At 44.3% G+C, this 15,103-nt stretch overlaps 1 protein-coding gene across 1 annotated transcript in view; it reads left to right on the forward strand.

Annotated features, from left to right (window-relative positions):
• The window catches only part of PCSK2 (proprotein convertase subtilisin/kexin type 2), a 272,552-nt gene that overhangs the window by 248,006 nt on the left and 9,443 nt on the right, over nucleotides 1-15,103 (forward strand). Inside the window, 3 exon segments of the mRNA NM_001386192.1 lie at nucleotides 993-1,208; nucleotides 3,291-3,391; nucleotides 10,206-10,433. Of these exon segments, the coding sequence (NP_001373121.1) occupies nucleotides 993-1,208; nucleotides 3,291-3,391; nucleotides 10,206-10,433 (545 nt within the window).

Below are 15,103 nucleotides of genomic sequence, written 5' to 3' on the forward strand. Positions count from 1 at the left end.
TGATTCCCATGTGGGGCTCCATACTGGGCGTGAAGCCTGCTTGGGATTCTCTTTCTCCCTCTCCCTCCACCCCAACCCCCCAAAAGAATTCTAGTATGATCCAATCAGGTAAAAAAATATATATATACACATGAACATGTATATATATATATGATTTGCAAGATTTTTATATTTTGGAGTAAAATGTGCATCTATATATATGTAAATGCATTTATAAGCAATATATAAAATCAAAGAGATATATAAATATCTTTGACCTCTTAGAGAGCTAAATATAAACCTATATGTACATTTACATTTTTGCTGAAAAGTGTCTGAAAGGAGGAACAGGAATAGAGGAGTAATGATTACAAGTAGGAAGGGTTTTTCCTTAATTTTCTTTTCAATATACTCTGGTTTTTTTCACTAGAGTAAAAAGTACAGCTTTTTTTTTTTTTAATTTTTTATTTTTTATAAACATATATTTTTATCCCCAGGGGTACAGGTCTGTGAATCACCAGGTTTACACACTTCACAGCACTCACCAAAGCACATACCCTCCCCAATGTCCATAATCCCACCCCCTTCTCCCAAACCCCCTCCCCCCGGCAAACCTCAGTTTGTTTTGTGAGATTAAGAGTCACTTATGGTTTGTCTCCCTCCCAATCCCATCTTGTTTCATTTATTCTTCTTCTACCCACTTAAGCCTCCATGTTGCATCACCACTCCCAAAAGTACAGCTTTTTAAAAGAAGTTTACTTGTAAATTTTAACCTGTGACCCCCGCACCTCAGACAGTAAATTAGGGTAACTTCCCGACACAAGAACGAGAATGCTCAAGACCTCAGGGGCAGGAGCGTGGTTTTTCAGGGGGACAAAATCACAGCGAGCTGCTGAGGAAGGCTGGGTCCTGAGCTCCCTCGGGCGGCCGCCTCCTTCTTGGGCAGGACCCCAGCAGCCCCGGGGCAGGAGCGCGTGGAACCTAGTGGCCTCTCTCCCTGCCCCCCTCCCCAGGGCCGAGGCGGCAAAGGCAGCATCTACGTGTGGGCCTCCGGGGATGGTGGCAGCTACGACGACTGCAACTGTGACGGCTACGCCTCCAGCATGTGGACCATCTCCATCAACTCGGCCATCAATGACGGCAGGACCGCCCTGTATGACGAGAGCTGTTCCTCCACCTTGGCCTCCACCTTTAGCAACGGCAGAAAGAGGAACCCCGAGGCTGGCGTGGTGAGTGTACCCTTGGGGAGGCAGTGGAGTGTACCCCTGCTGCCTGACGCCGTGCAGACGCTGGGTGCCTTGCAGACACTGGGTGACGTCGTGCACTACCACTGAATGACGTCACGGGAGGAAGGGGCTCTCCCCTCCTACCCTCAAAGGGTCTGCACCTGTTTGGAGGCTCTGAAGATTCATTGTCTTCCAGGCCTGATAATGCTTTATTACCAATGTAGAGCCACGGGGTGTGCAAGTTGGAAGCAATAATTGTGATCTCTTTCCAGTTCATTTTCCATAGATTGTCTTTCTTGTTTATTGTTTTGCCTTGAAAAAAGTGGTGAACTCTGATGATCAAAAAGTTGCCTCAGCACACCACTTTAAAGAGCTAATATTAACAACTGGGCCATCGTGCCATCCGAGCCAAGAACCCATCCATTTATTACAGCAATTAAAAAATAGCCTCCATTGGAGGAATTCTCTAAGTCCATAAGCCCTCCAATGCACACATGAATTTTTTCAAGGCAACAGTAATGGTTTTCACCATATTTTAAAATATGTCCATGATTGAGGAAACAATAAGCTTAAAAATCCCAGACTTGGATTATTTATTGTATTTTTCTGAGCAGCACTCCCTTCCTGGGCATCTTGGTAATATGGTGAATTTTCCAAGTCCCTTTAAAATATTTATCTGGAGAACATAATGAATTTTTTTGGATCTCTTCCTCTCTCTGGGTAGTTCACTCACATATCACCCTTTCCGTAGAACTTCCAGCCTGGAATTTGGGAGCTGGTTCCGTAGTCCTGCTGAGCTACAGCTCGACTGGCCGCCTACCTCCACTGGGGTCCCCCAAGGGAGGAAAGGAGCTCAGAACACAATCGTCATTACCAACCAGAATTCCAGTCCCAAATTCCTGCCTGGACTCTGCCTTGGCAAGCTGGCCTGACTCTCGTGTGAGCCAGGAGGTCTCGTTACCCGGAAGGGACACAGACTTGACCTGGCTCTCTTTGGTCTTGGGGAGAACAACAAGCAGAAGGAGGCTTCAGCCTCTCCTATCTTGGGGGAACTCTATGGACAGAAAGGGAAAAGAGCAGAGCAAAAACGAAGCGAGGGAGACCCCAATCCTATTGTGCTTGTGATGCTTCATACCTCCCCCTAGAAAGTGTCACTCCCTACCTCAAGGGTGTCACTTTGTCCTCAACCTTATCTGACTCTCTGCTTGGACTGGGGAAGGGCCTTGACTTCTACCTGAATATTGTAATTTTCCCCAATAGATGTCTTAAACCTCCCTACTACTTTGTCCTTCAAAATAATAGGCCCATATGAGGATTCTACAGACAGAGGAAGGAGAATTCATGTGGCTTAAATGTGATCATAAGGAAAACCCTGGCTTTCACCCCGGTCCATTGAAAAATGAGGGCTTTCTTTTCTCTTTGAGAAAGTCCTTTAAAACCTGTTTGATCAGTTTCCCCACTTAAGAACTGTGGAAACAATTTCTCACACATCTGTTATCTTGGTTCCATGAGTCCCAGCATCTCTTCATAAGATATAGAGAAACATTCTCTTTTTAATGGCCTGTCCTTCTAGGCAAACTTCAGCTGAGCATGTTTTTTATTTAATCTTTGGGAAGGATACCCTTTCATTTATGAACAGAAAAAAATGATGAAATGGCATCTGGGTTTTCCAAACCAATCCCAGTGCAAAGGTCCTCCCCATTGCATGGACTTGGTGATAGTACCAACTTGTCACTTTCCACCTATAAGGGTTTATGTCTCTCTAGTTTCTGGAATAACTGTAAATATGCTTGTCTTGAAACACTTGACTTCTTTTTATCTCGTGAAACACTTGACTTCTTTTTATCTTGTGAACACTATAACTATAACTGATTGTCCCTTTTTGAATGGGCCACTAGGAAGCTCAAATAAAATGTGTGGCAAGATAGACAGATGGATGCTAAACCTATTGTTACCTTTATCTTAATCTTCTTCAGAACAAGGCAGAGTTTAAATCAAAGAAACAGATCATCCTCTGCTTCATATTGTTTGGGGATTCGAAGTAGAGTGACCTCTTCACTCATTACTGAACATCTTCCCTTTCAGGCGACTACAGATTTGTATGGCAACTGCACCCTGAGGCATTCTGGGACATCCGCAGCTGCACCTGAGGCAGCTGGAGTGTTTGCACTGGCTTTAGAGGCTAAGTATGTTTCCATCTCAGGGCGGAGGGTGGACTAACATGTGTCTCTCCACCCAATCCCAGGTGCCCGTGGAGGCAAAAGTGGGTGTGGGAGCCTGTGGAGAGTCAGGGCCAGTGAACTTTGATGGACATTTCTAAAACAACCATGGGCCCTAGATGATAAACACACACAGTCCACAAATAACATACTTAGGAGAGCTCAGGACCAAGCAGGGACACACAGATCTTTCTTTCTTTGTGAAAATCATCGTATTATCCTCTCCGGATCCTCTGGCTGTTTTACTCCAATAATACAATCAGCTAAATGAAGGAAAACTATTGCCAAACTGGTATCCAGCAAGCTCTTTCAGAACCTGTGACAAGGAGGGTACTCTCACTCAAGATTTGTTAACTTATAAGGTGAGTTTTCTTTCAACACTGATGCAAGGTAGACCAGTAAATGGACTTTACTGAGAAACCTTCCAAGCTACAGGTAAGAGGAGGCTGTCCTCTCGGTTCTTACCATCCCACGGAGAAGCCACGTGTTGCTGTTGCTGGACACACCTTAAATTTGATCTTCAGCAGAGGTTCCTGCCCATCTGCCATTTTGTCTTCCCTTAGGGCAAGCCAGAGGCTGACCGTGGGTTTGAGGAATGAGCATGTGGGCTTCAAGCATCACCTAGGTGCTGGGAGCACATATGCCCAGGCTGCAGGGGGGCTGCTCAAGAACGGAGCACCAGCCAGTGTGAGAAGTTGGGTTCAGGCCCCTGGGGAAGGGGTGTTGATTTCCCATCCTTGTCAGCTGTTGCTGGGCAACTAGAGCTTCTAGCATCCATCTCCGGACAACCCTACTCATCTCTTTCCATATATACAATGTGATTTCTGACTTGCAAAGGAGGTAAGAGTTGATTCTTAGATATAAAAGGACTTTGAAAGATTCTCTAGTCTCATATTCTGTCTTCAAGCAGAAAAGGCATCATCATTCTCCTTTTTACAGATAAGGCCCCACATTGGGAGTGACTCCTCTCTTCGGACCAAGCCAACCTTTGATTCTTCTAAAAAAGTCATGTGGAAAACTTAGGATTCCAGCAGATACTGATGGAAGTGTGTTTCTATTAAGTGAGGAGACTAAAACTTCTTGAAGATGAAACAGTTCATCTCAAGGTCTATCTGGCCCGGGTGTCTGAGCTAGCTCTGCTCACTCCAGTCAGGAGCAGACAAAGAGAGGGAAACTGCTATTGAGCTTTGCAGAGAACAGGAAGAAGGGGTGCTCCAGAACTGAGAAGGGGGTTCTAGTCACCCTTTAAATCTAAGAAGGTAGACCTTGACTCAAGTCTTCTTGCATTTTGGAGAGCAAAAAGTCAATTGCTTAGGCCTCCATGCACACGAAGGGACAGTGCAAATTGATAAAGTAATGGAACAAGGCTGTTGGATCTCTGAACAGGCTCACAGGCTTTGCACGAATGAGTCATAATTCTTTGACACATGGTTGCAGATAGCCTTACAGAAAAGAAGTCACCGTGCAGGTCTGTTTTGTTTTGGAGCAATGGTCATGATTTTAATTCTTTCTTGCCATAAACAGGAAAAAAGTGATACCTGACAGGTAGTGGTTGAAGTCCATTGTAGGATCTAGTCCTAAAATTCCTGAGAACACCAACTGCCTGATGTTAGCGACAGCCCCGGAGACAAAAGTTGGCACAGGCAGTTTATTAAAGAAGAGCTTTCCAGAGAAACCAGGTTAAAGTAGAGGATGCAGGCTAAGGATGGGTGAAAATCCAAGCAAAGAAGCAATTTCAGAAGTTCTGGCCTCAGCCTGATCCCATGGGGAGCTCTGGAGTGTAGATGATGCCTCAGGACTTGTTCTTCCTCAAGGCAAGGATGCTGGGCTGCTATGTTCTGCACTGGTCTGTCACCAGCTGAGAGCGGTGCCCTGGGAAGGAAACTCCAAGGGATTTATGGCTTTCTACACCTGTAACAAAGCGTCCCTAGCAGAGAGCAGTTAAAACCAATGGTCAGAACAAAGCAGCCCTAAAAGTCCAGAGGGAGCAAGAGGGAAAGCCAATCCACGAACAGTTCCTACAGCTAATCTCTCGTTATTGTGATACCAGAAAGCTAGGAGTTCTTCACGACATAGGACAGCTGTCGAGGGCTGCTGGCCACCCAGAGGTCCAATCAGAAAGCTTTTCCAAAGCAGTTTGAATACAATAAACAAATTATTCCATGTAAATCTATACCCATCAGAACCACAAAAGAGGAACAGGCGCCCCCAGGACTCCGAGGGGAAAAAAGGGAAGCCATTATTCCTTTGTCCCACCCAGTCACTACTTTCATAAAGTACTTTTCTGACAAATGCTTGAAAACGACTTCTTGAGTCCCAGGGAATATTGCTTACATTTCCCAGTGTGATCAACACTAGAAAAAATTTCAAGTGATTTCTTTGCCCCAGAGGGTGGGAGGCTGAGGGTGGGGTGGGGTCCGTCTGGGACCCAGAGCTTTCTGTTTCTAGAGGGCTGAACTAGGTTTGAAGGGTTGGTCATAAAGAGGCCGATTTTTGGCTTGAGAGAACCATCAGTAAAGTGACCCACATACGGGACTAAAATAATGTTTCCAAAACTGACCTTTAGAAAGATAGATTTTTTTTATATGCTCTTTATTGAAGTACAATAGACCCAGAGGAAAGGGCACAAATGTTAGATACAGCTCAATGACTTCCTACAAAATTAATAGACCCATGTAACCAGCATCCGAATCAAGCAATAGACCATTACCTAAGCACCGGGTGTGCTCTTTTGCGTAATAACACACCTGAGAGATTCCTCCATACTGTTCTATATGGCAATAGGTTGTTCATACTCATTGTGAATTACTCCACTGTATAAATGAATCCTTGGGTTGTTTCCAGTTGAGGGCCATTATGAGTCCTATTGCTATGAACATGCTTACACATCTTTCGGTGAACATAGGGATGTGTTTCTGTTGGGTTTCAAAAGGTTGAGTCATGAGGTATACATCTGCACAGTTCCTGTAGATACCCAGAAAGAATTTTACACAGTGGGGGTAACCATTGACCCTCCCTCTGGCAGTGTGAGTTACAGGTGCCCCACATCCTTGCCAACACTTAGTATTGCCAGTCTTCCACACTTTAGCCATCCATATGAGTGTTCAGTGGAATTGTATTATAGTTTTAATTTACATTTCCCTGATAACTGGGGAAGTCAAGCACTGGGGGTGGGGGCTAGTTTTGAAAATAATACATTCCTACATCTCAGCTAAGAGTCACTGAATGGAAATCTCTGGGGCTGGATGGCTCAGGAATCTGTCTTTTCAAGCCCTGTTCCAGGGACTCCAGTCCAGGGCATCCAGTAAAGCAAGAACTCTATGAATCTGTAAATCCGGATACTGTTGTATGGCAGGTGAATGTCTGCCTCTGGCTAGGTCAATATTGGAAACAAAATCCCAGATAACAAGAGCTAAACTGAGACAGGGTTTTATTTTTTTGTCATGGGAAAGAAAATACAGAGGTTGGGAGCCCAGGGCTACCATGGGGGGTGCCACTGGGAATCCAGCTCTTCCTAGATCTCTGCTTTTCCACCTTCATGTTCTCCAGATGCTGTTGGGGCTCTAGCCATCAAGTTTACATTTCAGATAGGAGAACAAGAAAAGCAAAGGGAAAAAGAATTCCACCAGCTGAGTCAGCCTGGTTTTTCAAAAAATCCCCACCCAGTAGCTTTTGCCTACTTCTCATTGACCACAGTCTTCAAGGGACCACCCCAGACTACAAAGGAGGCTGGGAAACGTAGCTTCGGAGCTAATGATATTGCTATTCTGAATAAAATTGAGGGTTTCTTAATAGGGAAAAGGGAGGATATGCATGAGGGAGACAATAGTTGTATCTTCCAGCATCTGAGTGGGTGATTATCTTATCTTAAAAGATAAGATAATCTTATCTTATAATAATGTGTTGTCTTATCTTAAAAGGACATGGGGCAGAAATCTAAATTTGTCACTAGTCCCCACATGATTCTGATGCAAACAGCTTAGGGTCACAGACTGAAGCCCCCTGGCTGGGATAACACAGGGACCCCACTGGTGGTTTTCTTGCCATTGAGAGCTCCCCCATCGTGACAGCCCTCCCTTTTAAAATATTGAGTTGTCTCTCTGTCCCCCTGGGCTATAGGTTCTGAGAAAGCAGGGACCTTCTTAAGGAGGACCTTCAACCAAAACAGTGCCTGGACCTGATAGACGCTTAATGGACCTTCATGGAATCATTTCACTGTGCAGTACCTAACCATATATCTGTGCCTTATTCTCCAAACTACTAAATGCTTGAGAATGGGGAAGAACATATTATGTTATTAGTCCTATAACACTGTTCACAGTGACCTTTATATTGCAGATAATCTGTAAATTTAGTTTTTTTTTTTTTTAAAGATTTACCTATTTATTTGACAGAGAGAGATTACAAGCAGGCAGAGAGGCAGGCAGAGAGAGAGAGGAGGAAGCAGGCTCCCTGCCGAGCAGAGAGCCCGACGCGGGACTTGATCCAGGACCCTGAGATCATGACCCGAGCCGAAGGCAGCGGCCTAACCCACTGAGCCACCCAGGCGCCCAAATTTAGTTTTTTTATTATTTAATAAGTATGACCTATAATTCTTGCCCTACTATGGTAAGAATAAAGCTTTATGCAGATGGAAGAAATACGGTTTCACACAGTAGTGTATTCTGTCAACTTTGAAATTGCTCAGAAGGGGGAATGAGTATGGAATTAGTTTTACCTCTCAGACATACGTAAATGGCTGGCCAAACTGTGTCATCAACTCAATAGCATGAGAATATGGACTACCTCTGATTAATTCCAGAAGTGAGAAGATCTTGGTTCTGACTGGTTCTCTCTATCTCCCTCATGGGCCCCATGAGAATAAAACCACAGAGAAACGTCTACCTCCAATGTCTAACATCCCTCTCCAAGCTCCAGGAAGCATAGCACGTTTTTGTGGCCAAACTCTTAGCAAAGATGGTAGATAATTCACCTGTCAGCCAGATCATCTCAACACTCATTTATCAACACTTCTGTATTTAATGAATTCAGAATCCCACTCTGGCAAAACACTCACTGTAATCAACTTCTTGAAGTTTCACACCACCATTCACTTGGGTCCTAGGGACCATATATCCAAGATATGTTTATAAATTTCTCAAATGAGCGGTGGCCTTCCTTGAAACTTTCTCCTTAACCGCTGAAGGTCTACACTGCAAGAGGACATGAATCATTGGCGTCTTTTGGTTCTAATTCAAAACTTCAAACCACTGAATGCTGCATATGCTGAAATTTTATCAAATGAGTTATGTTGTTCCTAGTCTTGAATTATCTGACTTCCAACAAGAACGACAGTGCAGGGTTGTTCCAGCTTTTTGATTTGAAATAATTTTTGTGTTGCAACCCACAACACACACATACTCACACACAGAGTTTTATGAAAAATACTTTCTTGTATTACATGCAATCCACACTGTTACTCTTTTCTGTTCTATTCTGCTCATTTTTTAATGATAGTCCCATTCATTAAATCACTGGTTCTCAAGCTTAGCTGTCTGTCTACTAGAATGACCTGGGAAGTGTTCACAATTTCCAAAGCCTGGGTCCCACTCCCTGAGGTTCTGACTTAACTTGTCTAAGATGTGACCTAAGGAATAGGATTTTAATGTCCTCATCAGGATATTTTAATACACAGCCCACATAGATAATCTATGCAATAAATTGATTTCCTGTCCCATAAATGGGTCCGACTTGCTCTTTGAAAAACACAGGCAATGAATAATACTAGACACTGATTTCTCAAAACAGTGGCACCTGCAAACAGATTTGTTTATCCACTGGACAGTGTACAAGAGAGGCTGCTGTCCTGGGCGCTGGGGATGAATATATACTGAAGGTACAGTCTTTGCTGTTGAAGAAATGACAGCCTCATTTTCACAAATGGAGCATATCCATGTAGCCAACATCCAGATCAAGAAACAGCAGTGCCAGCACCCAGAAGCTCCCTTGCACCACTGTCCAATCCCTCATCCCAAGACTAACCACTAACTTGACTGCTAACAGCATAGATTACTTGGGTCTGGTTTTATACTTTAAAAAAAAAAATGGAATGATACAATATGTTTTCTACTAGGTCTGGCTTCTTTAGGTTGACATTCTATTTGCAAAATCCATCTGTATTATTCAGAGTAGCTGTAGTTCATTTGTTCTTATGGTAGAACAGTATTTCACATCCTACAAATACATCTCCATTGGTTTATTCATTTTATTGTGGTTGGACATTTGGGGACTTTGTAGTTTGGGCCCATGAACATTCCAGTATGCATGTCAGGTGGATATATACACACATTTATGTGAGATGCATACCTAGGAATGGAACTTCTAGGCCACAGCTTAGACACTTGCACAACATGAGAAGATACAGTCAAGTTTTTTTCCCAAAATGTTTGCAGTAATTTACCTATCCATCTACAAAGTATGTGAGATCCAGATGCTTCACATCCTTGCCAACACTTAGTATTGTCAGTCTTTTTCAGTTCAGTTCAGCCATTCCAATGTGTGTTAAAATGTGCATTTGAAGTAAATTTATTTAAGTAAGAAAAGCAGGATTTTGAAATTTATATGTATAATGGTTCTAAATGATGTGTGGAAATCCTCCCCTTACTTGCAGGTTCATAGATGTTCCAAAATCCTACATGGGGTCTATATTCTATCTTAGTCATTGTGTCTCTTTCCCTCTCTCTCTTACCTTGTGCGCTCCCCCCTTGCCATGCTCTTGAATCTTTCTGCCTCCGGAATCCAGCCTGGGTCTGACCTGGAGAGACATGCAGCATCTGACTGTGCTCACCTCCAAACGGAATCAGCTTCACGATGAGGTCCATCAATGGCGGAGGAATGGGGTTGGCCTGGAGTTTAATCACCTCTTTGGCTACGGGGTCCTTGATGCGGGCGCCATGGTGAAAATGGCTAAAGACTGGAAAACTGTGCCTGAGAGATTCCACTGTGTGGGAGGCTCCGTGCAGGATCCTGAGTAAGTGCATGTGGAAAATATCCCAGAGAGGGTGCCATGGCCTGGGCAAAAGATTCCCTCTCTGTCAGCTTGAGATGCACTGGATTTGAATCAGAGACAATCAGCTTCCAGGCAGAGCTATAGAGAAACATAACTCCAGAGGCCCCACATACATAGAACACCATTAGGGGACTCAGAACCCCTACTCTGAAGTATGATCCTTTACTGTTTCAGTGGCTTATACCGTATTTTCTTTTAAATTTAAATTTAATTTTTTTTATTATACCGTATTTTTGAGTGCACAAGTCATCCAGTGTAACCAGGTCCCAGATCAGTAAACAGACCATGATCATGACCAATATCCCAGAAGCCCCTTATGTCTCCTTCCATCATTGTCTCCCCAAGAGTAACCTTAAAACTCCATAGATTATTTTGCCCATTTTATACCTAATGTAAATAGAATCAGACACTATCTTCTCCTTTATATGTAGATTCTTTAGCTCAGAACGCTTCAATCATATTTAGTATGTAGTCGTTTATAATCATTTATAGTCATTTATAATCATTTATAATCAACTACTTGTAGTCATTTATAATCGTTGCTGAATAATATTCTATTGTATGACTATAACACAGTTTACTTATTCAGTCTACTTGTGGGGCAACCTAAGGACTTAATTTGATGTTGAGTGAGTTGGATAGCCATCTGGAGGGAGGTGAGTGAGGCATTCACACAGAAGCCACCATGCTGGTCACCTGCACCTACTTTTCTTTTAACATCCCATCACGGCAAGAGGATTGGACAATGAGGACCCCTTTGTATTTCATTTCTCTCCTCATTGATTCATCAGTGAGATGGAAATATCAATGTTTATCACTATTTTCAGTTGAGATATTGTTTACATACGATGAAATGCACAGAACTTAAATGTATTACTTGAGTTTTGTTGTACACATCTGGGTAACCACCACCTGATCAAGTGTTGGAATGTTCCATCGCCCCAGAAAGATCCCATGTGCCCCCTTCCAGTTAGTTAATCCCCACATGTTATAGACACCCATTGTTTTCATTCCTGCCCCTATAGATTAGCTTTGCCACTTCTTGGACTTTATCTAACTAGAATCACCCAATAGAGATGTGTCCGGTTTCTCTGACCCAGCGTTATGTTTATGAGATCCATTCACGTTCTCGTGTATAGTGGGAGTTCATATACTTTCACTGTTGCATAGTGGTACGTTCTGAGAATACACCTGTGCTTCTGTCATTTAAACAATGATAAAATGCATCTCTCTAACCACCCCACACCAGCCTCATTTCTGTTGGTCATCTGAACTTGGCCAGAGTCAGACTGTCACCATACATCCTCCCTCTCCACTCACCCTCAGTCTTGGATCCTCGGGAGTTGTGTAGTCAGTTACAGACCTAGATTCCAGTCTTGATTTCACCAAACTGGACGATACTTTTTACCTCCCTGACCTCTCTTTTAACAATTCTCAGCCTTTGTACCCTGGCCTCTGTGGCAGGATAGGTGATGTCTGTGGACCCCATCTCAGTATGAAATCTTTAGATGCACTAGATAAAATACATAGTACCACAGAGGAAGCCAACAATACTGAAAAACAGGTATAAAAGTTTTGGAAAACCAAATCTGTGATGAAGTAATACATGTCCTTTCTCTTAGCAACACAATACATAAAAAGCTCCCAGTGGCAAGCCTAATGGCCACAATCATTTCAGACCAGGGATGATGACCGAAATGTCACTGTAAGATACTGTCAGTCATTGTAATGGGATATGAATATCTCTGGGCTTTTCAGTGAAAAACTCTGAGGGAGTGCTGATACTGCTTTGGCAAGTGGCCTGCATTCAGAATCAAAGGAGAAGCTACGTTTTCCTTATAAGTTAGTAAAGTTAATACTGGGGACAGTGGGGGGGGGGTCGTTCTTTTGTCTAAATTCTTACACCAACTGGAATTCTTTCCTTATGTCCCCAAAGCAAAAACCTCTTCTCTCTTTCCTCACCAGTAAAATGGAGCTAATAACTCTTTTCTCACCAAGATGCTGAGAGACCTTAGTGAGACAACAAATGTTAAACTGGTATCTAGTAGGCACTCAACAAATGTAACTTGGCCCTTCCTTCTCCTCCATGACTTTGGACGCTCCTAGTTCATGCTCATGGGAAAAGGAAAGATGATAATCTCCTGGAATTTTGGATACCGTAATTGATTCCTATCTGAATTCAAAATTGTGAGTCCTTGGGACCCACACTCTCTTCCCAATGTCCCACCCAAAATTGGACCAGCATCCTCATTGTTCACTTGCCAGGCTCCCAGAAAGGGGTACCAAGTGGGTGTTACAGAGCTGCATGCGTTTTCCCTGGACCAGACCATGACCTCATAAGCAGAGCTGCTGTCAGCACTAGGTGGAATAGGAAAGCATCAGAGCAAGTCCTTTCTCTAATAACTTTTTAAACAGGGCTGCATGGCATTTCATGTGCCAGTAAAATCAGCAGCTTGGCTACATTCCTGTCCCTTTTCCCAAGGCTGCCATGCACCTACGAAATTTCTGTTCATCCTTGTGCCCCTCTGTCAGGTCAGACAGTTTTCACTGTGTCCCAGACAAATTTGACTAGGTCAAGGTCACTTGGTCAAAGTCAAGGTTGATTCAGTCAAGGTCAAGTTTAAGTGAAAGAAGCAATTAGCTTTTATTGGGCACCTACTGTGTGCCATGTGCTTTACATCTGCCTAAACTTCCTAGCCAGCCAGCCTGTTGATGGTATGCCTTACCTCACGCAGGCAGGGTATGAATATTTTGTGGTATAAATGGCAGTGGTTCCATGCTGTGTCTCAGGGAGAAGTGTCTCCTAAGTGGCTGGTGGGAGGCCTTTTACATAAACTATGAGTGTTTCATCCTTGTAAGTCCAGAATATATGTATGATCATTGTTACCTCGAAACAGGGGAGGAAGCCAAGAGGCAGAAAACATGAGAAATGTGCTCAAGGTTACAAAGGTCTGACCAGGACTTGAAACAAAACCCATCTGCAAATCCCAGTGTGTTTCATTAGATGACATTGGCCTTCAGGAGCTCCTGCTGTGCCCTTGGGCCCTACGTTAGGCTCTACATCAGAGAGCCCTCCTCTCAGCTGGACAGTGTTATTACAGGTGAGGAAAGTTCTCAATGAGTTTAAGGGTATGCCAAAGAAGACCTAGCTATTGAACAGCCAAACTGGGATTCGAACCCAGGCTCCCTGATGCCAACACCCCACCACTTGAGGGGCCTCTCAGTATATCTCAATGATCCCCCACTGGAGAGGACGTGAGGTTCAACCCACTTCAGAGGGTCTGAGGGGCTTCCTGCAGTAAGACCTTCCCTGGGGACTTTGAAACCCCTACCTATCGGGTGGTCCCACTCCCCCCAGACTCCATAACTGCTGTCCTAGAGACCTTATGACTGCCAAGGTCTACAAAAAGGGTGACAAAAAGAAGACAAGTCTGGGAACTTCTGTCCAAATAGAAAAAGGAAGGATAAATCCAAAGTCAACATCCAACAGGCATTGACCACTCTACTGCCCTCGTTAGAGTTCAAAACAACCCTTTACATGACTGGGAAAGCCCAGGAGACCTGGAACGATGGTGGAAATGTTCTGTATCTGAGTGTCCAGTACAACAGCTCATGGCTAGGGAGCACTAGAAAGGTGGCTCATTTGACCTAACTTGAGTTTGAGTTATAATAGCGACATATGGCTGGTGGCTGCCGTCTTGGACAGCTCAGCTCTGACGCCCATCTGGTAGTTACACCATCCCAGGAGGGATGCTACATAGTGCAAACAGAACAAGAAATGTCAATTGAATAACAATTCTTTGAAAGTGTGTCCAGAAGTTGAGCCTGAAAGAGAGCCGGGTCAGTCCGCTTAGCCTGTGCCTCCCCCCGTGTCCCCTGCACACGGGTCCACCACTTGCTCCCCGCACACTGATGGCAGGACACTCCAGCAACCCTGAGGGCTCCTTGAGGTGGCCCTGGGAGCTTGCAGGCACAGTAATGCCACTACTAAGGGCAGCTCCTGGACGGTCGCCTGGTCAGGCAACACTCTTCTCCCATAGGAGGCTGGTGTGGCCACTCTCCTCCACAGGGAGAGAACAGGAAGCTCAGGAAGATAGAGTAAATGGTTCTAATTCCCAGAACCAGCAACTCCAATGTCCGCCAAAGCCCTGGGCCCAGGACCTCCTTCCATTGTTGCAAAGAGGGAAAGATTTACAGAAAGGGACTTGGCAAGAGGGAAAAGCTATGGTGTTTGCTACTCTCCAGAAGCTCAGGTAGGGCCCATACATTGCCCAGGCGCCATGTCACGGAGTCACGACCCACAGTCAGCTGCATACTGGCTCCATCCACAATTAACAGAAAGGAGTGAACCGTTGCAGTGTTTAAGGCAACGGTCAGCTCAGTCAGAGATAAATGTTGATGGCTGACCTTCTCTTCTGAGGTCACGCCAGGCAAGGGTGGATCGTTGACGATCTTTTTAAGTTCTATGCATTTGTGAGGCGGGGGGGGGGGAGGGGAGCGAGGCGGAGAACATGGGTCTCTCTCAGTTTCTGAGCACTTGCCATAATCCCCATAAATGTTGAATTTGGAGCCAGAGGCAAATCCTTCACGTTATAGTTAGGGTGCGTGAGGCCCAGCAGCTCACAGCTCAG

This window comes from Mustela putorius, unplaced genomic scaffold, assembly GCF_011764305.1.
Source record: "Mustela putorius furo isolate JIRA1106 unplaced genomic scaffold, ASM1176430v1.1 tig00000253_pilon_pilon_pilon, whole genome shotgun sequence".
NCBI classification, from domain to species: Eukaryota; Metazoa; Chordata; class Mammalia; order Carnivora; family Mustelidae; genus Mustela; species Mustela putorius.